This window comes from Amblyraja radiata, chromosome 14 (genome assembly GCF_010909765.2).
Source record: "Amblyraja radiata isolate CabotCenter1 chromosome 14, sAmbRad1.1.pri, whole genome shotgun sequence".
NCBI classification, from domain to species: Eukaryota; Metazoa; Chordata; class Chondrichthyes; order Rajiformes; family Rajidae; genus Amblyraja; species Amblyraja radiata.
In genome coordinates, this window is record NC_045969.1 from 5,122,133 (window position 1) to 5,146,583 (window position 24,451).

Here is a 24,451-nt window from a genome sequence, read left to right on the forward strand (position 1 = left end):
CTCTGGAAGCTTTTACCTCGTCCTAATGTGTGCGGGGTTTTCAACAACAATTTTTTTTTTTTAAACTCTACCCAAATAACTCCTCTGTTTCATTCCAGCCCCGACATGTTCTGAATGCATTGAAGAAGTATAGCCGTGCTGAACAAAAAGACAGGCAGCATACCCTGAAGCACTTTGACCATGTCCGCGTGGTTGATCCCGAGAAGGCGGCTCAGATCAAATCTCAAGTAAGAGTACGATTGTAAAATTGTAACTGACTGAAATCGTGGCTAACACAGTTCAACCTTCTTTGCAGATTTGGATCTTTGGAAAGACTGGATAGACTCGGCTTGTACTCGCTAGAATTTAGAAGATTGAGGGGGGATCTTATAGAAACGTACAAAATTCTTAAGGGGATGGACAGGAAGATTGTTCCCGATGTTGGGGAAGTCCAGAACAAGGGGTCACAGTTTAAGGATAAAGGGGAAATCTTTTAGGACTGAGATGAGAAAAACATTTTTTACACAGAAGATTGGTGAATCTGTGGAATTCTCTGCCATAGAATGTAGTTGAGGCCAGTTCATTGGCTAGATTTAAGAGGGAGTTAGATGTGGCGCTTGTGGCTAAAGGGATCAGGGGGTATGGAGAGAAAGCGGGTACAGGATACTGAGTTGGATGATCAGCCATGATCATGTTGAATGGCGGTGCAGGCTCTGCACCTATTTTCTATGTTTCTATGTTTTTTAAGCCAGTTGAACGGGGAAATGGGTGATGAAAGAATTTCAATCATATATCATTACCCAACTCTGTTTCACTAATGGCATGGAAGTGTTGGAACTGTGTTAAGTCTTCTAGCCGTAGCGCCTTCATTGGCTTTAATTATCTTGTAAATCGATTGTGGCAGCTTCTCTTTGACAAGCTTTCGACTTTTAGACTTTAGCCTTTGATGATACAGCGTGGAAACGGGCCCTTCGGCCCACTGAGTCCGCGCCGACCAGCGATCACCCCGTACACCAGCACTATCCGACACATTAGGGACAATTTACAATTTCTAGAAGCCAAGTAACCTACAAACCTGTAATGTCTTTGCAATGTGGGAGGAAACCAGAGCACCTGAAGAAATCCCACGCGGTCATTGGGAAAACCTACAAACTCGTACAAACCCGTAGTCAGGATTGAACCCGGGTCTCTTGCGTTATGAGGCAGCAACTCTGCCGCTGCGCCACCGTTCCGCCCTAAACTGTTGCACCCAGAGGATAGAGGGAGAGAATATAATGACAACAGTGGTCTGCTCTTGAGTGCCACAATTAAATACTTTGTGTAATTCTGTGTGTTTTTTCTACTAAGACTTCACCCATTGATGTCTATTGTAATATGGATTGTTGCTTTTAAACAAATATATACATAGGCGGTGACAGAAAATATGTAAAATTGTTTTCATTTCGTAGAACTAGTGGCTCTTTAGTCTGATTTATTCAGAAACGGACTATTCTGATACTCGTAAATCCCATAAAATTTGTACAGGCTAAATAATTATGGCATGAGAAAAACATTCACTGACTTAAGCTTATCAGTTTTTACAATTTATAACTGTCTCGTCTGAGGTTAAGTACATACTCGGATAAGAAGCCCAAATGTGGAAGCATTCGCCAAAGCCAAGGGACTGTCTGACCTGCTCCCTGCATCTAATTTGTATGTTATTGGCATCACTGTTAATTCGAACCCCCTTGCACCAAAGGCTAACGTCACTATGTTTTTCCAGTGCCTGTGGGGATATGTGCAATAATTTTTGGTCATTTGTTTAAAGCACCCTGGTTTCTCTGAAATCCAGTACTTATTAGGCCTGCGCCTTTTTTCAAAAGACAACAGCTTTTCCATTCTTCCTGCCATAGTGGTTAATTTCAAATTTCCCCCGCTTTCTGTTCCATCTCCCCTTTAACCCAAACTCAAGTACTCTTCACATTACCTTAATAGCTTACGTTAGCATCCAGCGTGCTCTCAGCACATTTCAATGCAGTACTCTTAATCTAAATCATTGATTCAGAGCAATAAATAGTTTGGGATTGTGGCAGTGATCCATTTGGTACTCCACTAATTGCATGAAGTCAAACAGCGCAGAAACAGGCCCTTTGGCACCAACTTGTCCGTGCCGACCAAGATCCCTCATCTACACTGGTTCCACCCTCCACGCATTTGGCCCAGATCTTCCTTGTGCATGTTGTACCTGTCAAAATGTGTTTTAAATTGAGTCCTGCCATTTAAAAAAACAGTCCTGTTTATTCCATGCTGTTTTCTAAACTTGACTAAATTTCAGACCATGCTAATTCCAATTTCTAGTTGAGGAATGCAAATCTTGTGCAATGATGTTTTATGCAGTTCATAGGAAATAGGTGCATTTTCTATGTTTTCTGTGAACTGCACAAAACGTTGTTGCGCAAGATTTGCATTCGTCAACTTTAAATTGGAATTAGCATGGTCTGAAATTTATCCGTATCCCTACCTAAAATGCAAATATATTAAATCCACAGGTTTCTCGTCAGCAACCTTGCTAGAAATATCAACAAACTCAAATTAATTTGTCAAATGTAGTTTCTTAAAACTGTTGATGCGTTTTAATATTGATTTTTTTCCAAAAGATCTACTACCACTAATAATAAATTCCAGCAATTAACGCCACACATTGGACACTTTGGCCAACATTCCTTATTTCTTGTGCTTTTTATTTTAACAGTAAAAGTAATTTGCTATTCTGCAACTTATAGGGACTTAGCACTTAGGAAGGTCTGGTAGATCAAAAATCAATGCAGCACTCTCTTTTGCAAATACCTTTTCAAATGCTGGAGCCCCAAGATTAAGTATTTGCTCCGTGTTATATCGCACGCCTCAATTGGTTATGTTGAAATGCAAGATCTTAATGTTGGGCTTAACCGCATCACTGACAAACTTGTGTTGTGTTTTTAATCAATCTTTCTCAGGGGATCTTTCATTGTCAGATGACTCACACACTGTGCCTCTTATTTATCATTACCATTGTAGCCATCTGGAGTTAAAGCGAATTGCTAGATTATTACATTCAGAAGAAATTAAAACAACTTGGTAACACTTAGATCCTACTGTATTTTATCTACTATTCTAGTCTTCTTCTTCTTCTTATTGTGTATGGCAATAGACAATTGGTGCAGGAATAGACCATTCGGCCCTTCGAGCCAGCACAGCCATTCAATCTGATCATAGCTGATTATCCCCAATCAGTACCCCGTTCCTGCCTTCTCTCCATATCCCCTGACTGCTATTTTTAAGAGCCCTATCTAGCTCTCTCTTGAAAGCATCCAGAGAACCCGCCTCCACCGCCCTCTGAGGCAGAGAATTCCACAGACTCACCACTTTCTGTGAGAAAAAGTGTTTCCTCGTCTCCGTTCTAAATGGCTTACTCCTTATTCTTAAACTGTGGCCCCTGGTTCTGGACTCCCCCAACATCGGGAACATGTTTCCTGCCTCTAGTGTGGCCAAGCCCTTAACAATCTTATATGTTTCAATGAGATATCCTCTCATCCTTCTAAACTCCAGAGTGTACAAGCCTAGCTGCTCCATTCTCTCAGCATATGACAGTCCCGCCATCCCGGGAATTAACCTTGTAAACCTACGCTGCACTCCCTCAATAGCAAGAATGGCGTGCACAGCCTAAAGTTGCAGGTCAACTTGTTCTATTTGATCTTGTTTGTGCACGTCGGGTTGATTGCATTAGTCGAAACAGGGCGGACCACGAGAAGATTGCAACCTCCCACCCCACTCTCCTGACAAGGTGTTCTGCAATAATGAGAACTAATATTTCCAACGGCCTCCGCATTTAGACGATAACACTTTCCACCTTTTGTGTCTTGTAGGTAATGACTCACCTGCATGTCATTGATGAGCGCATGAACCAAAGCCTCTCCCTGCTCTACAAAGTTCCTTCAGTTGCAGAAGAGATTCAGGATGAAGTTGGTATGTTTCTCTAAAGTGAAGTTAAACCAGGTTTCTGTCGGTTGAAGAAGGGTCCCGACCCACCTCTCCATGCATGTTCTCTAGAGATGCTGCCTGACTTGCTGAGTTACTCCAGCACTGTGCCTATATCGTCCACCAGAATGGGCAACTCCTTGTACCTAAAACCAGAATATGCTGGAAATGCTCAGCGGGTCAGGCTGCATCTGCGGAAGAGGAAACAGCGTTCCCGGTCTGAGAAAGGAAGCAAGTTTTAATTTACAGAAGGGGTGGCACGAGGGATGAGTAGGACAGTGGAAGTATCCCTTCCAGGAGTGAGGCCAGGCTTGTGAGAGTAAGCTGTATATAAAATCCTCTGGTCGAATCGTTAATGAGAAAAGTGGGAGAGAGAGAGCGCAATACATGATCAAAGGAACGTAAAATCTGAAATGAGACCGGAGAGAAAACAAATATAGGTGTAGGAACGATGGGCCGAATGGCCTAATGACAATGAAATATCCAGCAAATTAGGCCATGGAAAGGGGTAAAACGGGGACAATATTACAACTTCTTCTTTCCGTGTCCATCTTGTTACAAATGTTGGCCTCGCTGCCATCGTCCATCTATCCTGAAAAGGCCGCAAGCTTCCGGCGACAATCAGTGGAAGCCATCACTTGTCTCAGTAGATGATGGTGGTGGCAGAACTAGCTCAGGATACAAGGTACACAAAAATGCTGGAGAAACTCAGCAGGTGCAGCAGCATCTATGGAGCGAAGGAAATAGGTCAGGATACATCCAGTTTCCAGCCCCACGACGTGGACGCTTCTGCTACGGGGCCAATATTACAAGGGGAAGACCTGCAGCAGAACTGTCCAGTTCTCGTCGAGAGAAAGCAAGTGACCTGAAGTTGCGGACGAGTCCTGAAGACTGCACTATCCACAGGAGGAAAATGAGGTGACGTTTCTCAAGCTTTGTCATGATGGTGCAGCGGGAGCAGAGGCAGCGGGGTGGAGCATAAACGTTGTAGGACAATATCGATTTTAATGGAGAAACTCTGACATTGTCATCAAATCTACCAAGGGTGATGCTTGAAGGGTTTTTAATTTGTTGAACTTTCTTTCGTTTGTTATGTTACCTATGAAGACTATATTTGCAGACCTGTTACACGCCGTTGCGATTGAGAATTTTATTGCTTCGGTACACATGATAATTAAACACACGCCTGACGTGACCTGGGAAACTGCTTCACGGAGGCCAATAGACAATAGGTGCAGGAGTAGGCCATTCGGCCCTTCTAGCCAGCACCGCCATTCAATGTGATCATGGCTTATCATCCCCAATCAGTACCCCATTCATGCCTTCTCCCCATATCCCCTGACTCGCCAAGCATCAGATCTCAAGACACCACCTGATACGTGCCTCTGGACCACAACCTCAACACGGAAGTCAAGCTAATGCTCCCCAGTCATGGATCTGGTTTTCCTCAGGAGATCTTCCCTCTGCAACTTCTGGCCCTGAAGTGTTGCAGGTTTTAGGCAGCCCCCTGGTGCGTCCTGCCAAAGATTCACAAGCAGGACTTTCTGGACAGACCGTAGAGTCATAGAGCACCGAAACAGGCCCTTCGTGTCGACCAAGATGCCTCATCTACACTAGTCCCACCTGCCAGCAATGGGCTCATATCCCCGCTAAGCCTTTCCTATCCACATGTCTGTCCAAGTGTCTTTTAAATTCTATGATAATATCTGCCTCAACCACCACATCTGGCACCTCCTTCCAAATATCACCCCTCGTCTAAGTGAAAAATATAGCCCCTTGGGTTTGTATTAAACCTTAAATCTCCATCCTCTGGTCCTTGATTCCTCTACCCTGTGTAAAAGACTCTGCATTCACCCTATCTATCCCCCCTTCTGATCTTGTACACCTCTGTAAGATCATCCCTCAGCCTCGTGAGAATTATCGTGAGTCTCCTAGGGGAATCGAGGACCAGAGGACATAGGTTTAAGGTCAAGGGGAAAAGATTTAATGGGAATCCGAGGGGTAACATTTTCACACAGAGTGGTGGGTGTATGGAACAAGCTGCCAGAGGAGGTTGTTGAAGCTGGGACTATCCCATCGTTTAAGAAGGAGTTGGACAGGTACATGGATAGGCAGGTTCGGTGGGTTATGGACCAAGCGCAGGCAAGTGGGACTAAGGTAGCTGGGACATTGTTGGCCGGTGTGGGCGAGTTGGGCCAAAGGGCCTGTTTCCACACTATCACTCTATGACTCCAACCCCAGGGAATAAAGTCGTAGCCTGCCCAACCTCTTCCCATAGCTCAGCCCCCCTCAAATCCTGGCAGTAACCTCGTAAAGAGAAAGCTAGAGTTTAGAGATACAGCATGGCCCTTCGGCCGACTGAGTCCATGCCCACCATCGATCACCCGTCCACACTAGTTCCATGTTATCCCACTTTCTCATCCGCTATCTACACACACACACACGGCTCAAATTGTAGTGGCCAATTAACCTGCAATGCCACAAGTCTTTGGGATGCGGGAGGAAATTAGAGCACCCGGAGGAAACCCACGTGATTACAGGGAGAACTTGCAAACTCCACACAGACAGCACCCGAGGTCAGAATCGCACCCGAGTCTGACGCTGTGAGGCAGTGACTCTACCCACAGAGCCACAGTGCCGCCCCTTAGAAGTAAGAATATTCAGTAGCCTTGTTAAATGTAACAAAAAACACCTCAGCACTGCACCACTGATTAGCATCACTTTAAGTTGAAGCCAAATAGCAACTGTGGCAGAACCAATCGATAAATAAAATCCTTTAAATGAACATTAAGCAACATTAATAAGGTTACCAAATGAAACTAGGTGGCTTCTGCCAGGTCTTTAAATCACTAAACACTCGGATTCCATGAGAACATAGCCCCGTTTGTTGGCTTGTTGCTAATATTGTGAGAGCAGGCCTTGCACTTAATCAACGTCCTTTCACCTTGACTATGGCTTTAGACTAGTGATGTGGCAGGGCACCAAATGCTGCTCGTATTTTAAACAAAGTAAATATGCTCCCATTTTCACAATGCAAGAATGCCGAACTTCCTTTTCAAGCCGATCTATTTAGTTTAGAGATACAGCGTGGAAACGGACCCTTCAGCCCACCGAGTCCACGCCGACCAGCGATCACCCGTACGCTAGTTCTATCCTACACATTAGGAACCATTTACAGAAGCCAATCAACCTACAAACCTGCACGTCTTTGCCATTGAAGGCTTTGTGGCCAACTTTGAGGACGATACAAAAATAGGTGGAAGGCAGGTAGTGTAGAGACAGCAGGGACTCTGCTGAAGGGCTTGGACAGGTTGAGAGAGTGGCAGATGGAATATAGTGCAGCCAAGCGTGGACTCATGCATTTTGGTAGTAGGAATAAAGGCGTAGGCTATTTTCTAAATGGGGTGAGAATCCAGAAATCGGAGGTGTAAAGGAACTTGGGAGTGATAGTGTTGGATTCCCAAAAAGTTAATCTGCAAGTCGACATCGGTAGTAATGAAAGCAAATTCAATGTTAGCATTGTATACAAGAGGGCTTGTATACAAAAATGGCGATGCAATGCGGAGGCTCTATAAGGCCACAGTTGGAATATTGTGAGCAATTTTAGGCAACATATCTGATGAAGGATGTGTTGGCTCTGGAGAGAGTCCAGAAGAGGTTTACAAGAATGATTCCAGGAATGAGTAGGTTAACCTATGATGAGCGTTTGTCGGCACTTGGCCTGTACTCGCTGGAGTTTAGAAGAATGAGGGGGGACCGCATTGAAACATACAGAATAATGCAAGGCCTGGATAGAGTGGATGCGGGGAGGATATTTCCACTAGTGGGAGAGTCTAGGACTAGAGGTCATAGGCTCAGAATTAAAGGACGTTCTTTTAGGAAAGAGATGAGGAGACATTTCTGTAATCACAGGATGGTGAAGGCTGTGGAGGTCAAATCAGTGGATATTTTGACGGCAGAGATAGATAGATTCTTGATTAGTACGGGTGTCAGAGGTTATGAGGATAAGGAAGGAGATTGGGATTGGGAGAGAGAGATAGATCAGCCATGATCGAATGGCAGAGTAGACCTAATTGTACTCCTATCACTTATGACCTTATGTGGGAGGAAACCGGATCACCCGGAGGAAACCCACGCAGTCACAGGGAGAACGTCCAAACTCCGTACAGACAGCAGTACGGTGTGGTCAGGATCGAACCCGGGCCTCTGGCTCTGTGAGGCAGCAATTCTATCGCTACGCCACTGTGAATGCTAAATTTCCAATGCCTTTGCCTTCCTTTGGTATTTTAAAACATCAATTTACCATTGTGTGAATTGAGTGTTAGTCATGATTGGTGCCTGTGGCAATAACAATATGTTCTATATCCAAAGCTGAAAACGTTGAAAATAAGTCTTTCTATTTCCCAGTGCTATACCAACAGAAAAATCTCAATCGCTGTTTGCTGCGGTGAGGTTATTGCACTTCCCTCTGCAATTAAAATATTGTAAGTGCCTTGCTTTGGAAGAATATCCAGATGAAAATCAAAATTCCAAACCCACGAGGTGTTTTTTTAAATTTAACACCATGAACAGATTCTACCCAGGATGTTTTTCTGCGTATCTGCTGTTTGTAGTCAGTTGCTGTTTACAGAATCACAGATAGCGGTGTTATGTAAGTCTGAGACACCAGATAAAAGAATGATGCTTTTTAAATCTCTCTGCAATTACTGCTCAGCGATGATCTGAGTTTACACCAACCTTTGGTAACAGGCTTCATACATTTATCTGAAATTGAAAAATCAATAATCCTCTTATTTAAAATCTTTTTCATTTTATTAAAGTAAATCCAGTCTGAAAGGAAAGGAGCAAAAAAAAAAACAAAGTACTGGAAGAACCTTCGTCAGTACTGGAAGGCCTGTTTCCATGCTATATCTCTATACTAAACCTGGGGGAATGGGAAGGAAGGAACTGTTGATGCTGTTTTAAACTGAAGATAGACACAAAATGCTGGAGTAGCTCAGCTGTACAGGCAGCATCTCTGGAGAGAAGAAACGGGTAATGTTTTGGGTCGGGACACTTCTTCAGACTGATTGCAGGGGTCGGGGGCGGGAGGAATGGGGGGGGGGGGATAAGAAAGCTAGAAGAATGAAGGGGCAGGACAAAGCCTGGCAGGTGATGGTGCTGAGGGCAACTTGCCTCGTGAAATTAAAAATGGGGGGGGGGGGGTGAAGCTTGTGCATGCGGCTCCATCGTTGAGTCACTGTTGCTGCGACACTCCAAGAGCGTGACTTGTGTTTGCGCAGATGAGCTGCTGCAGAAGGAGAGGAGCTACATGGACGACATGATGGCAAACTCCGTCAGCGACACACGCATCAGCTACGGCAACGATGCGCTGGTCCCTTCCCTCTCCGAGACCAAGACAACCATCGAGCTCCTTGCAAACGACGGGGAGTTCAGCCTGGACGACCTGCAGCCTCAGCACCCATTTGTCATTGACTCCATCCCTGCCAACACGGAGAACGAAGGTAGTAGATCAAACCGGGACCTGCAACTGAGCACTAAGATAAAGATGGCAGATAATAGTTGGAGGCAGCAATGTAACATTCAGTTTGCCTGACTGCTGGATTTTGCTAGGATTTGGTATCGGGTGACTTTGCATTTTGAAATATTTTCTTTATTTAACTGTGTGCATTTTATATTGGTTGAAACTAGCATTTAATATCATAATTGAACCACTGACAGCTGGAGGGATTTGATTGTTTTGTTTCCATTTTAATCGAGTAACAGTAAACTGGATAAGAATTTCCTTTGTTGGAAGAATGATTCAGAATTTAGCTCGTCTCTTTCGACCTTCAGGAAATACGGCAACAAATTAATTTGAAGTAAAGTACTAATTTGAATTTGCCACATTTTTCTCCACAGTTCCATTTGGAGAAGTTGGTGTGTTCAATTATTAAATGTCTCCACAAACCAATGCAGGAGCCATCTTTTCATCGACCCAAGCCTGTTTCTCTTTCTTCTTCTCCCTCTTCCCTCACAGCCGCAGACAGATGCCAACAGATAGACTTAAAATGCTGGAGTAACTCAGCGGGACAGGCAGCATCTCGGGAGAGAAGGAATGGGTGACGTTTCAGGTCGAGACCCTTCTTCAGGCCCGAAGACCCAAAATGTCAGCCATTCCTTCTCTCCAAACATGCTGCCTGTCCCGCTGACATACTCCAGCATTTTGTGTCTATCTTCGGTGTAAACCAGCATTTGTAGTTCCCTCCTACACATAGATTCCGACAGCTTTGTTTTGGGTCAATGGGAACAACTTAAAGTCTGAGGAGAGACACAAAAAGCGGGAGTAACTCAGCGGGACAGGCAGCATCTTTGGAGAGAAGGAATGGGTGACGTTTCGTGTCGAGACCCTTCTTCAGACTGAAGAAAGGTCTCGACCCGAAACGTCACCCATTCCTTCTCTCCAGAGATGCTGCTTGTCCCTCAGAGTTACTCCAGCTTTTTGTGTCTATCTACGGTTTAAAACAGCATCTGCAGTTCCTTCTGACACAACTTAAAGTCTGAAGTTCACAGCAGCAGCAGCACGCTTTCTTTTTCAGGGTACACGAAGAAGCTGGAAAAACTCAACGGGTGCAGCAGCATCTATGGAGCAAAGGAAAAAGGCAACGTTTCGGGCCGAAACCCTTCTTCAGACTAGAAGGGTTTCAGCCCGAAACGTTGCCTTTTTCCTTCGCTCCATAGATGCTGCTGCACCCGCTGAGCTTCTCCAGCTTTTTCGTGTACCTTCGATTTTCCAGCATCTGCAGTTCCTTCTTAAACAAATTTATTTTTCAGGGGGTGGGGTGCGTGGGCAAACGTCACTTGAATGAGCATCCTAAATAATTTATTCCCCTAATTCCTTCCCTGTTCCAACCAGGGACTAATTGCCGCCCTTCAACGAAGATCGGCTAATCAAACTCTGATAGAAATTTGCAAGTTTGAGCATCATATGGTCCACAAATTAACCTCCTGGCCATTTAAAAGTATTTTGATTTCCAAATGCCTGCCTGACCTTGCTCCTCCTAACCCCTGTAGTAACCCTCAGGCCCATAGCCGTCCAATATATCTGCATTCTTCCAATGTTGTTTAGAGTTACAACATGGAAACAGGCACCGATCCTGGCCTCCCGTTCCCATATTTAGTCATTCCACTACCGGCAACCCGGCCTTCTGCTGTCAAAACTCTAAACTCTGGATCTCCTTCTCATAAAAGAGGAAGAGACGTCATGAATGAATGTTTTATTGTCACATTTGGCAAGTCACAGTGACATTCTTTGCTTGCGTACGTACGCAAGGTATGCAAATAGCTGCCACATAAAGGGCGGGGACAAAGTCACAAAGTATCCCGCACCAGGTCCACGTTTGTTCTTCCCTGCTTCCCCCCTCCCCCTCCCTCACGGCGTTCCCCGCACGCCAGGTCCTCCATTGTTCTCCCCCCTCCCTCACGGCGTTCCCCCCACGCCAGGTCCTCCTTTGTTCCTGCCCCCGCGCCGGCATTCTCACTCCCACGTGGTCCGTCCTCATCCGCCGGTCGGCGCCCTCGTCGATCGCCGCGCCGACCTCTCCGCTATCACCACCGAGTCCCCTCCTGGCGCAGGCCCAGGCCCCAGCCGCGCCCTCTGTCGACCCAGGCTCCGTCGACTGAGGAAAGTACTTCTCATATTTTTTTATTCAGCGCTTGTTTCGCTCTCCCTCACTGAGTGTGCAGTTCTCTTTTATCTCCACTAGCTAAATGGAAATGATGTCCTGGTTTGCAGGATAGGTTGAATTGAATTAAATTGAATAGATCAAATCTACCTGCATGCCGAACTGTTACAAATGCAGTTAAAAAAAGACGGCGTATATGAAACGAATAAACCTTCAAAATAAAACGCTGCTTAAAACTTGAACCTAATTATTATTGTGTTCTGCAACCCAGCTCTTGTGCTGTGATAAACATAATTAGGTTCTGGAAATTTACGATTGCAGCTCCCATACTTAGTCATTTTAATAATTTTCAATTACCCAGTTATACATGTCAAATCAACCAGAGGCTGAGTTTATAAGCTCTTAAATTGTAGGGGCAGAATTAGGCCATTCGGCCCATCAAGTCGACTCCGCCATTCAACCATGGTTGATCTACATTCCCCTCTCAACCACATTCTCCTGCCTTCTCCCCATAACCTCTGACACCCGTACTAATCAAGAATCTCAACCTCCGCCTTAAAAGTATCCATTGGAGGCCTCCACAGCCTTCTGTGGCTTTGAATTCCACAGATTCACCACCCTCTTGACCAAATAAATTCCTCATCTCCTATCTCAATGTAAGTCCTTCCATTCTGAGGCTGCGGCCTCTGGTCCTCGATGGATCTCTCCCACTAGGGGAAACATCCTCTCCACCCCCACTCAATGAGGGGAGACTTGATAAAGTATCTAAAACTTATGAACGGCACAGGGTTCTGGATGGAAACATTAAATACTAGAAGATATCACTTTAAAGTGAGAGGAGCAAAGTTCAAAGAGGGTGTGCGGGCCAAGTGTTTTTTACACATGGATGGTGGTGGAGGCACATTCAATAGGGGCATTTCAGATACTTTTAGATAGGTACATGGATATGTGGAGGGAATGGAGGGATATGGATCATGTGCAGTAAGAGGTGATTCATTTTATCTAGTTCCAGATAGGGGGCGGGAAGAAGAAAGGAAGAGGAGGAGCCAGAGGGCTGAGAGAGACCTGAGAAGGGAAGGAGACAATAAGGGCTGCCGGAAATTGGAGAAGTCATTGTTCAAGCCGCTGGGGTGCAGACTGCCCAAGCGGAATATGAGGTGCTGCTCCTCCAATTTCCGGTGGTGCTCCCTCTGGCCATGGAGGAACATCTTTGGAGCGTGGGAGGAGCACCCGGAGAAAACTCACGGGGAGAACGTACAAACTTCATGCAGACAGCACCCATAGTCAGGATCGAACTCGGGTCTCTGGCGCTGTAAGGCAGCAGCACCACCCCAGCATCAGCATCTGCAGATTTCTTCATGCTGTTTCAAGGAACGTGTTCCTTTTTCCATGTCGCCCATACCTGGCGCCAGACATTTGCTCCTTCCCATTATTACGGTCCGACTAAAGTGATTGCACTCGTCCTCTTCCACGTGAGCGGATTGCGGCTCTGCACTGCTGCTGCGCACTGCGCAAGGACTGGCAGCTGCCCGTGTTTATGGAGAGCAATTGCAGGGTGCTAAACCGCCATGAGAAAAATTCCCACGACTTGTGCTTTTTGCGTCTGAAAAAAAAAAAGTCCCGACCTGAAATGTCGCCCATCCATTCCTTCCACAGATGCTGTTTGACCCATTGAGTTCCTCCAGCACTTTATGCTTTGCTCAATGTTCCAGCATCTGCAGTTCCTTGTGTCTCTTGACTTTTTATACCCTCATTTTATTTTCAGGTATAAACTCCTGCAGAGTACGTTTGTGGCGACATTTTATAATTGCAACCACCATCTAATACTTAAACCAAAAACCCCCCACAAATAAGCAACTTTTTTCCCTTCAGCACTCAACCCTGGTGTAAGTTTAACTAAAGCGTGTGGTTTGTGTTCAGTTGTCCTTTGGGTCTTGACTAGTATGGGTGTCGGGGGTTATGGGGACCAGGCAGGAGAATGGGGTTAAAAGGGAGGGAAAGTCGGCCATGATTGACTGGCGGAGTAGACTTGAAGGGCCGAATGGCCTAATTATAAGCTTATGATGCCGCCCGTTTGGATTGTCGGGGGGGGGGGGGGGGGGATTTAGACGTGGTTATGGGAAAGGCTTTAATACACTGCTCGTGCTTCCTTCAATTGCTGCTAATTTGTCTCTCCTGCCAGCTGGTGATTTTTTTATTTGCTCTTTTGTTTCTGTCTCCCAATAACCACTCGCAGTTGAACCAGTGGATGCACGGCCAGCTCCAGACCGAGGGCTTACCACTCGACCAGGTATCCATTGGCTTGGCTTTTAACCAACGCTAACTGTGTGCGCTTTGTCAGAATCACTTCTCCTTGGGTTCTACCTACAACCTGCGTAGCCTGCCCTTGATAACAAGGATGAAATGCCCAATTAGGTTGGAGGGAGCTCTTTTGTAAGCCCGCATGTAAGGCATCATCTGTGGGTCTTCACACTCGCTGGCTGGACACCACGCAACAAATGCTTTTCACTGTACCTCAGTACACGTGACAATAAACTAGCAGCATCGTCAAGGACTGCTCTCACCCCAGCCACAGACTGTTTACCCTCCTACCATCCGGGAGGCGCTACAGGTCTCTCCGTTGATGGACCAGCAGGTCCAGGAACAGCTTCTTCCCTGCGGCTGTTACATTACTTAACTCTGTACCTCGGTGATTGCCAGTCCCCCCCCCCGGACACTCCTACCCCCAGAAAAAAAATTGCACTACGCCGACTGTATGTACGTATATATATTTATTGCTCATATTCTATGTTCGCTCTTCTGGGCAGATGATAACCGCATTTCGTTGTCTCTGTACTGTACACTGCACAATGACAATAAAGTTGAATCTGAATCTGAATCTGAATCTGAACTGACTGAGAGTCCTGAAAAATATCTACCTCATTGGTGACCCTCGGACTATCTTTGATCAGACCTTATCTTGCACTGGAAGTTATCCCCTTATCATGTATCTGTACACTGTAAATGGCTCGATTGTAATCACATACCCTCTTTCCGCTGACTGGATAGCACGCAACGAAAGCTTTTCACTGTACCTCGGTGCACGTGACTATACACTAAACTGACCTGAGGAGCTAGGATTTCTGCATCTCTCCCTATCACTGCATCCCTTGCACCCGTCTAATTTGAGCACAGCTTCGCTGCCAAATAATGTTCTCTTCCCAGCCTTGCAACTGAGGCCAGTCATAGTGTCCATCAGTGGATAGGTATATTCGCCTAGATCTCAACCACACCGTCTGTCTCGAATTCTCTTTAGAGAACGGGGTCCTTAACGGCTCTCTGTATGTTACTTAGGGTCTGGACTCACCGGGATTAAGATGGAGGAAATCGCTGAAGTGAAGATGGAAACTGAATTCCATCAGGACTCTGGGTATGAGGTGCACCATCAGAAGCTGGTGAGTGGCATTAGCAAGATGTTGCAAGTCATTTAACAAGTGTTAAGGGATGCATCAGCTCCGATCAGCTTAAACCTCAGTTCAAGGCAGCAGGCGGACCGAATGACTCCACCATTTAATAAATTGTTCACATTCTGTTCCCATTCTATTCCATGATGATGAATATCAGGCAGCCGTTCTGTGACACTTTGAACCTTGGAGCAATGGGCAGGAGCCTCAAGCACATTCCATTGCGTTTTTTTTCCTGTTCTTTGCTTCAATGTTGTAATCTAAACCTTTGCAAAATGTTGTTTCAATTGCTCTGGTCACAGTTTAAGAATAAGTGGGTCGGCCGTTTAGAACGGAGTTGAGGAAAAACGTTTCTCACCCAGAGAGTTGTGAATCTGTGGAATTCTCTGCCTCAGAAGGCAGCGGAGGCCAATTCTCTGGATGCTTTCAAGAGAGAGTTGGATAGAGCTCTTAAAGATAGAGGATTCAGGGGATATGGGGAGAAGGCAGGAACGGGGTACTGATTGTGGGTGATCAACCATGATCACAGTGAATGGCGGTGCTGGCTCGAAGGGCCGAATGGCCTACTCCTGCAACTATTGTCTATTGATGCCTGTTTTGGAGAACTATTGCTTTTTAACCTGTTTATTGGGGGCCAGTCACTAACCCTATTTTAAATTTTAAATATTTAATCAGGCCGTCAATTTCTGAATTCAGACTTCAGAATGGGCTTGATTGCATGCCTTTATTTTAAGTCTTAGATGTGCTAATTTAATTGATGCAACTGGGAATAAATGTAATCTGGTTGTTGTCAGTTTCAATTATTTTGGAAGATTGCCCCTTTGAATGTCAACCGATTTGCCATTCAGCGCAGGGCGGGTCTTGCAGAACGATGAAAAATGCTTTTCGCTGAGTGCTTTCCATTAAAAAATATATATATATATATCTCTGCCTGTCTCTGTTGCACTAATTGAATTTTTAGGCAGCGTTAAAAAATGTTTGTGTCCTTTGGAAATAAATTGAAGTCATTTGGTTTTGCGAAATGTCACCACCGTTCTCGAAGGATTAAGGATCTTGTATGTTTGGGGATTAATGAAACATAGACAGGCAGCTGTTTTGCTAATGATATATAAAGAGGCTGGATTCTCCATACAAGGATGGGGCCACATGCACGGGTTATAAAATCCACTGCTCGCTGCGAAAATGAGCCTGTGAGATCGGCCCCGGTTCCAGTAACATGAACAGGGTTCTCGCGGGACCTGGCAGGAACGGGTTATTATTTATGCGTTTCTTTGTAGGTGTTTTTCCCAGAGGATGTTGGATCAAATAAAGGAGCTATCATTGGTCTCATGGTTGGAGGCGTCGTCATAGCGACCGTGATTGTCATCACTCTGGTGATGCTCAAAAAGAAGCAATACACATCGATCCATCACGGGGTGGTTGAGGTAAGTCATTCATTAGCCGCTGAGACCCAAGTAACCAGTCCAATCGCACCCTTTATATTTGCCGGCTGTTTTTTATTTTTTAAATCGGCTTTCTTCTTCCCCTTCCCCTCCGCTCCCCTCACCACCTCCCTCCCGCGGCTTTGATTTACCGCTGAGCTATCATTGTGTCTGACGCTGGGCCTGGGTGAACATTTTTCACTCGTGGCAAGCAAGTGATTTATCCTGGCAATTTTCATCGCTCATCCCCGGCGCACGTGTCATCATCGGCACCGCTTCCTGGACCTCTCGACGCGGGAACTGCAGCATGGGGTTAGCAAACTGTGGCGGGTGCGTCGAATGTGGGAATTAGTTCCAGGTTGTCACACTGGCCCCCCTCAACACAAGCCTTACATACCGAGCTATTCATGAGGGGGAGGGGGGGATGTGTTTTTTTTAGTTTTTGATTCATAGATACAGCCATTCAGTCCACTGAGCCCATGACGTCCAGCGATCCCCGTACACTAAATGCCCCTGTCCCACTTAGGAAACCTGAACGGAAACCTCTGGAGACTTTGCGCCCCACCCAAGGTTTCCGTGCGGTTCCAGGTGGTTGCCGGAGGTTGCAGGTAGTGGAAGCAGGTAGGGAGACTGACAAAAACCTCCGGGAACCGCACGGAAACCTTGGGTGGGGCGCAAAGTCTCCAGAGGTTTCCGTTCAGGTTTCCTAAGTGGGACAGGGGCATAATAAATTATACCCTACACACACTAGGGACGATTTACAATTTTTACCAAGCCAATTAGCCTACAAACCTGTACATATTTGGGGTGTGGGAGGAAACCAGAGCTTCCGGAGAAAACCCACGCAGGTCACGGGGAGAACGGACCGCACCCGTAGTCTCTGGCGCTGTTAGGCCGCTGCGCCATCGTGCCGGTGTTTCAGGAGCTAACTAACCACGTCTTTAAATATCAAGGAACAATTGGCTACCTGGGTCTCTTGTCTTCCACATCCATGTTCTCCAGAGATGAGCAACTCAGATTCTGCTCTGCATCTCTCTATTCTAAATGAAACCCAAAGGCCACGGTGTCGCAGCGGTAGAGTTGCTGCCTCACAGCGTCAGAGGCCCAGGTTCCATCCTGACTGCGCTGTTTGTACATTCTCCCCGTGACCTGCGTGGGTTTTCTCCGGCTACTCTGATCTCCTCCCCACACTCCGTAGGCGTACAGAGGTCTGTAGGCTAATTGGCTTTGGTAAAATTGTAAGTTGTCCCTGGCGTGTGTAGGATAGTGACAGTGTGCGGGGTTCGCTGGTCGGCACGGACTGGATGGGCCAAAGAGCCCGTTTCCACACTGTATCTCTGAACTAAACACAAGCAGCTGTGGGAATGAGGTGGAAGAAGCCCAGCCTTGAACAGCTCGCGTTTCCTCATTCCCAGTCTGTAGTTTAACCCTTATTTATCCATGTCTAGAAATCATTGTAGACCTGTCATGTCCGTAGGTGCTGGCATTCATTATTTTACGTCTACATGCTTGTGCATATGTGAGCACATAAAACAAGACGGGTCACAGTGTAGCCGGTGAATTTTCCAATCAGCGGGTTTGGCTTGCAGACACAATAGACAATAGGTGCAGGAGTAGGCCATTAGGCCCTTCGAGCCAGCACCGCCATTCAATGTGATCATGGCTGATCATCCACAATCAGTACCCCGTTCCTGCCTTCTCCCCGTATCCCCTGACTCCGCTATCTTTAAGAGCCCTATCTAGCTCTCGCTTGAAAGTATCCAGAGAACCTGCCTCCACCGCCCTCTGAGGCAGAGAATTCCACAGACTCACAACTCTCTGTGAGAAAAAGTGTTTCCCCGTCTCCGTTCTAAATGGCTTACCCCTTATTTTTAAACTGTGGCCCCTGGTTCGGGACTCCCCCAACATTGGGAACATGTTTCCTGCCTCTAGCGTATCCAAGCCCTTAACAATCTTATATGTTTCAATAAGATTGCCTCTCATCCTTCTAAACTCCAGATTGTACAAGCCCAGCCGCTCCATTCTCTCAGCATATGACAGTCTCGCCATCCTGGGAATTAACCTTGTAAACCTACGCTGCACTCCCTCAATAGCAAGAATGTCCTTCCTCAAATTAGGGGACCAAAACTGCGCTGGTACGGTAATGCCCTGTCCCACTTAGGAAACCTGAACGGAAACCTCTGGAGACTTTGCGCCCCACCCAAGGTCTCCGTGCGGTTCCCGGAGGTTGCAGGTGGTTGCCGGAGGTTGCAGGTAGTTGAAGCAGGTAGGGAGACTGACAAAACCCTCCGGGAACCACACGGAAACCTTGGGTGGGGCACAAAGTCTCCAGAGGTTTCCGTTCAGGTTTCCTAAGTGGGACAGGGGCATAATACCCCTCGTGCACCTCATCCATATCTGAGGGAGCAAGTCCCTTATCGGATGAACACGGAGGAGAAGACACCGGTGGAGATGGGGGCACAGGGGAAGGCAGGGATGGAGCATGACTCAAAACCTGAAGCAGGTCTTGGATCGTGCCAGGGAGGTAAATCTCAAACTCAACCCCCTCGAGTGCAGGTTTCGAGTCGACAAAGTGACTCACGTGGGCCACGTATTCACCAACAACGGACCCGTCTAAAACCATTGCCATCAACGAAATGCCAGCACCCACGGCCGTGACATCTCTACAAGGATTTCTAGTCATGGATAAATAAGGGTTAATCTACATAGTCCTGTTCCTGTTCACTGCCAGAGCCCCTCTGCCTGAACCCGGGACCTGTCAGTAACGCTGCACATTTCCATTTCCCACCATCTGTGCTGGCAGCAACAGCGATTCAGCCACAGCTCCTGCCCCCTGGTTAAGTGCAGCTGCCAGCAATGAGTTCTCGTATGATTGCCAGCGTTCCCTGGAGACGCTGTGAGAAGCACGAATAGGTGAATACAGATGAGACACATCATTTAGGAGTTCAATACTCCATCCCCACACACGGCAGAAGCAGCAGCAGCAGTTTTTTACAGAATACATTGTCCTGGCTGCTGATCAACATTCTTCAGCAGAGCAGAGCCCTGCACCAGCTCTGTGGAATAGCTGGTCCTGCTAGTTTTTACATCCACGTAGAATCGCACACAGCACAGCGACGGGTCTGAAGAAGGGTCTCGAACCGAAACGTCACTCATTCCTTCTCTCCAGAGATTCTGCCTGTCCCGCTGAGTTACTCCATTATTTTGTGTCTACCTTCTATTTAAACCAGCATCTGCCGTTCTTTCCTACGCATCGTGACAGGCCTGTCAGCCTACCACATATACGCTGAACACCATGCCTATCTCCACTGATCCCTCTTGCCTGCATTAATTCCATATCCCTCTGTGCCCTGTCCATTCAAGTATCCGTCAAGATGGGTGGCGCAGCTGATAGAATCGCTGCCTCACAGCACCAGAGACCCGGGTGCGATCCTGGCCTCGGGTGTTGTCTGTGTCTGGTGTTTGCACGTTCTCCCTGTGACCTGGAGGTGGGGGGGGGGGGGGCTCCTCCGGGTGGTCCGGTTTCCTCCCAAATACCAAAGACGTGCCCGTGGGGGTTTGTACTTTATTTGACCTCTGTAAATCGCCCCTAGCGTGCAGGGTGTGAATAACATAGAACCACTGTGAACGGGTGATGTGGGCCGAAGGGCCTGTTTCACAATCAATCACAATAATACTTTAATCACAATAATACATTTATTAGCCACACATGTTTTGCAACATACGAGGAATTTCATTTGCCAAGTCTGTCATACAAATACAAAAGCAACAGAACCCACAAAACATAATTTAACATAAACATCCACCACAGTGACTCCTCCACATTCCTCACTGTGATGGAAGGCGGGAAAAATTTTCCATATTGTTTCTCTGAACCACTGTCTCCTCAATGTTACCACTGTTACTGTTCCGGCCTCCACCTCTGGCAACTCATTACAGATTCCAAATAGCTTGTGTGAAGAAATGACTGCTTAGACCCCCTTTATAACCCTCGTCTCTAACTTTCAACCAATTTAGATACCCCTACCATTTCTCTAACCTCTGCCTTAAAGCTCTGCCCTCTAGTTTTTGACACCCCTTACACGAGGGACTGGATACTGGCTATCCTATCTACCTTTGTATATAACTATCATCTTGCCCCTCAGCCTCCTTCGCTCCTAGGTAGACAGACAGACAGACCCAGCCTATCCGGCCCAGCACTGAGTAACTGAACCGTGGCAATAGATCTTTCCAGCACCACATCTTTGGGGTGTAGGTGGACTAAAACCAGAGCTCCCGGAGAAAGCCCACGCAGGTCACGGGGAGATGGTACAAACTCGGCACAGACAGCACCCGTAGTCTCTGGCGCTGTAAAGCCCCTGTCCCACTTTCCCGAGTTACTCACAAACTCTCCCGAGTTTTCCCCTTGATTCGAACTCGGAGAATTACGGTAATAGCCGTTCGTAGATACTCGGGGCTATTTATTTAACTCGTGGACATTTTTCAACATGTTGATAAAAACGTCCCGACTTACCTGATGCCCCGAGTGGCATAACGAGCCGCTACGAAACATCTACGGACTCCTACCGACATTCCCCGAGTTCGAATCAAGGGGAAAACTCCGGAGAGCTCTTGAGTAACTAGGGAAAGTGGGACAGGGCCTTTAGGCCGCTGCACCATGGTGCCGGTGTTTCAGGAGCTAACTAAACACGCCTTTAAATATCAAGGAACAATTGGCTGCCCAGGTCTCTTGTTTTCCAACGTTGCATTGTTCCTGTCGTTCATCAGTCTGCGAAAGGATCCCAATCCAAAGTGTCCGTGTCCATGTCCACATCCATGTTCTCCAGCGATGCTTCCTGACCCGCTGATCAACCCAGATTCCACTCTGCACCTCTATATTTTAAATCAAACCCAAAGACCACTAACTTTACCAAATCCCTTCGACAGTGCGGTGACACAATATTCCAGGTGTGTGTAGAAATTAGTTTACAGCAAGCATGTTCCTGTTTTAATTTGCCAGAAGCAGCCAACAATGCACAGAAGATACTAACCTGCTTTAAACAACTGAGCTCCGGATTGCTTCTCTGTGCTTGCCGATATCCTCTGTGCCTTGGCTTTGATGGTGTCTCTTCGCACTAATGTCAAGCCCACAGACGTCTCCATTAAGCCTTTTAAAACATCAGCCGTGCGTAAGCAGTTGAGGAAAGAATGATCAGTTTGACATCCCCTCACTTTGAGTGCGGCACGGTGGCACAGCGGTAGAGTTGCTGCCTCACAGCACCAGAGACCCGGGTTTGTTCTTGACTACGGGAGCTTGTCTGTACAGAGTTTGGACCTTCTCCCCGTGGCCTGGTGTCTCTCACACTCCAAAGACGTGCTGGTCTGTAGGTTCATTGGGCTCTGTAAACTGTCCCTAGTGTGTGTAGGATAGAACGAGTGTACGGGTGTTTGATGGTGAGCGAGGACTTGGTGGCCTGACGGGCCTTTGTCTACGCTATATCTCTTTTTTTTAAACTAAAACATTTCCACAGGGTTATGTCAATGTTCATATGTTCAAGGAACAGAATTAGGCCATTCGGCCCATTAAGTCTACTCCGCCATTCAATCATGGCTGATCTATCTTTCCCTCTCAACCCCATTCTCCTGCCATCTCCCCGTAACCCCTGACACCCGCACCAACGAACCTTCATTAAATTGGAGTGAGATCAAACTCTGTTAATAGACCAAGCGTAGGCTTGGCGATCGTTTCGCCGAACACCTCCGCTCGGTCCGCATTAACCAACCTGATCTCCCGGTGGCTCAGCACTTCAACTCCCCCGCCCATTCCAAATCCGACCTCTCTGTCCTGGGCCTCCTACATGGCCAGAGTGAGCACCACCGGAAATTGGAGGAGCAGCACCTCATATTCCGCTTGGGCAGTCTGCACCCTCCATTTTCCGGTAGCCCTTGCTGTCTCCTCCCCTTCTCAGCTCTCCCTCAGCCCTCGGGCTCCTCCTCTTCCTTTTTCCTTTCTTCTCCCTGTTCCCACCCTACATCAGTCTGAAGAAGGGTTTCGGCCCGAAACGTTGCCTATTTCCTTCGCCCCATAGATGCTGCTTCACCCGCTGAGTTTCTCCAGCTTTTTTGTCTACCTTCTGTTAATAGATCGACCGCTGGCCCACACTCCTTTGATGATTTGGATTCTTTCCATCAAAGGAGACACAATTATTTTTTTACTCTCTGAGCGAATGTCCGTTCTCTCCCCCCTCCCCCCCGCAGGTCGATGCTGCCGTGACTCCTGAGGAGCGCCACCTCTCAAAGATGCAGCAGAACGGCTACGAGAACCCCACCTACAAGTTCTTCGAACAGATGCAAAACTAAAAAAAAAATAAACAACAAAAAAAAAAAGAGCGCTCGTTCTAAACAGTAGTCTAATCTCCCGAGCTGGACAGCATACGACAGCTCCTGCTGTGCGTGGTGTTCAGCTTGGCCGAGACACTCCGTGTACCATTTATTCCGCTCATCCTCGCCTTTTTTGAACAGCTGTGCTGTAACACAAGTAGTTGCCTGAACTGGAAGAAGCGAAAACTAAGAATCAAAAACGTGTATTCCTGATGAGCATTTTAACTGTTCTCACTACATGGTTTATCAATGAATGTTTTTTGTGAATCGTTAGGGTTTCTCTGTATCTAGTGCATGATACTTGTCTCCTCTTCCTCCTCCTCCCCCCACCCCCCCCCCCCCCCCCCCTCCCCATTGCTATTTATCAGGTAGTTTGTTAGCAGGTTGTATTGTAATCTTGTGATTTTTGTGCAGATTATGATGTCCTTTTTAAATTGCGACATGCTATTAACCTATATGTGCTGACTGATGTGAAAAGGGGATAGGGGTTACTTACATAGGTGCTTCTGTCGTGGTCTATTTGAGCTACTTTGCAAGGGTGCAAATACCATGCTGGTTTGGTATTTTGGTTTTATTTTTGGGCGGGCAGGCTAGGGTCGGGGTGAAAGTGACAAGGTGGGATGAGTAATAAAGCAGGCTTACTATGCAGTAAAATGTAGTGTTGGTGTTGTTGATATTCCAGCTAACACGTCGGAACTTTTTTTTCTGTTTCTTTTTTTCCTTTGCGAGAGAACTGCTGTTGAACTAAATCTTCTTTGATGCTGTACAGTGTCCGTGAGCTACAGAATAAAGGAAATGGCTAGGATCCCGTGCCTGTGATTTGTGTGCTATTCTCATTGTCATTCACTTAAGGATCTTCTACCCATGTCAACCTTTCTTTTTTTTTTTTTTTTGAATGTAACTGTATTAGTGAGTCCCTGTGACTTGCATCTACCCTTGGCAGAGTTAGCGCTTCGATGGGGTCATGCTTGCAACAGATGTATATACTGAGAGGTGTCTCAGTGGTAAGGTGGGTTGTACAGATGTAGCTTTAAGAATGGCTTTCTACAATGTATTACATAAATAAATTTAACACGATTCTTACTGAACCGTAACTCGATTTGTTTTATTTTTGCGAACAATGCGTGCGTCAAGCTGGTGGTCAACGTGTGTTGGCGACAGGGTGGCGTGGCGGTAGATTCGCCGCCTCACAGCGCCAAAGTCCTGGGTTCAATGCTGACTACGGGTGCTGTCTGTACGGAGTTCGTGCGTTTTCCCCGTGACCCGCATGGTTTTTTCTTCAGGGCTCCAGTTTCCTCCCACACTCCAAAGACGTACAAGTTTGTCGGTTAATTGACCTTGGTAAAATATTGTATAGGATATTGCTAGAGCAGGGGTGGGGAACCTTTTCATGTTGGAATGCCACATTAAGTTAGCTGTAATAAGACCGCATCCAAGAATCTTCAATTAGATATACTTCAAAATGTACATTATTTTGTTAAAATAGCCCTCATGACTTGGTTCTTGGTTTCTTGGCCCTCCAAAATATTCCAAATTGGAATTTAAACTGGAGGTGGTGGAGGGAGGACTTAAGCTTACTAATGTTTTA

General features: G+C 46.6%; 1 protein-coding gene across 6 annotated transcripts in view; it reads left to right on the forward strand.

Annotated features, from left to right (window-relative positions):
- Positions 1–23,951, forward strand: part of LOC116980302 (amyloid beta precursor protein) — a 162,366-nt gene extending 138,415 nt beyond the window's left edge. For 2 of the 6 annotated variants that reach the window (XM_033032390.1, XM_033032392.1), the window contains 7 exons: positions 99–227; positions 3,864–3,963; positions 9,258–9,479; positions 13,876–13,929; positions 14,973–15,073; positions 16,360–16,506; positions 22,741–23,668. In XM_033032390.1, coding sequence (XP_032888281.1) covers positions 99–227; positions 3,864–3,963; positions 9,258–9,479; positions 13,876–13,929; positions 14,973–15,073; positions 16,360–16,506; positions 22,741–22,842 — 855 coding nt within the window. In that variant the 3' untranslated portion in view covers positions 22,843–23,668. Of the gene's footprint in view, positions 1–98; positions 228–3,863; positions 3,964–9,257; positions 9,480–13,875; positions 13,930–14,972; positions 15,074–16,359; positions 16,507–22,740 lie in introns of all 6 variants that reach the window. The other 4 variants (XM_033032389.1, XM_033032393.1, XM_033032388.1 and 1 more) reach the window with 3 other exon arrangements.
- Positions 23,952–24,451: the final 500 nt, after the last annotated feature.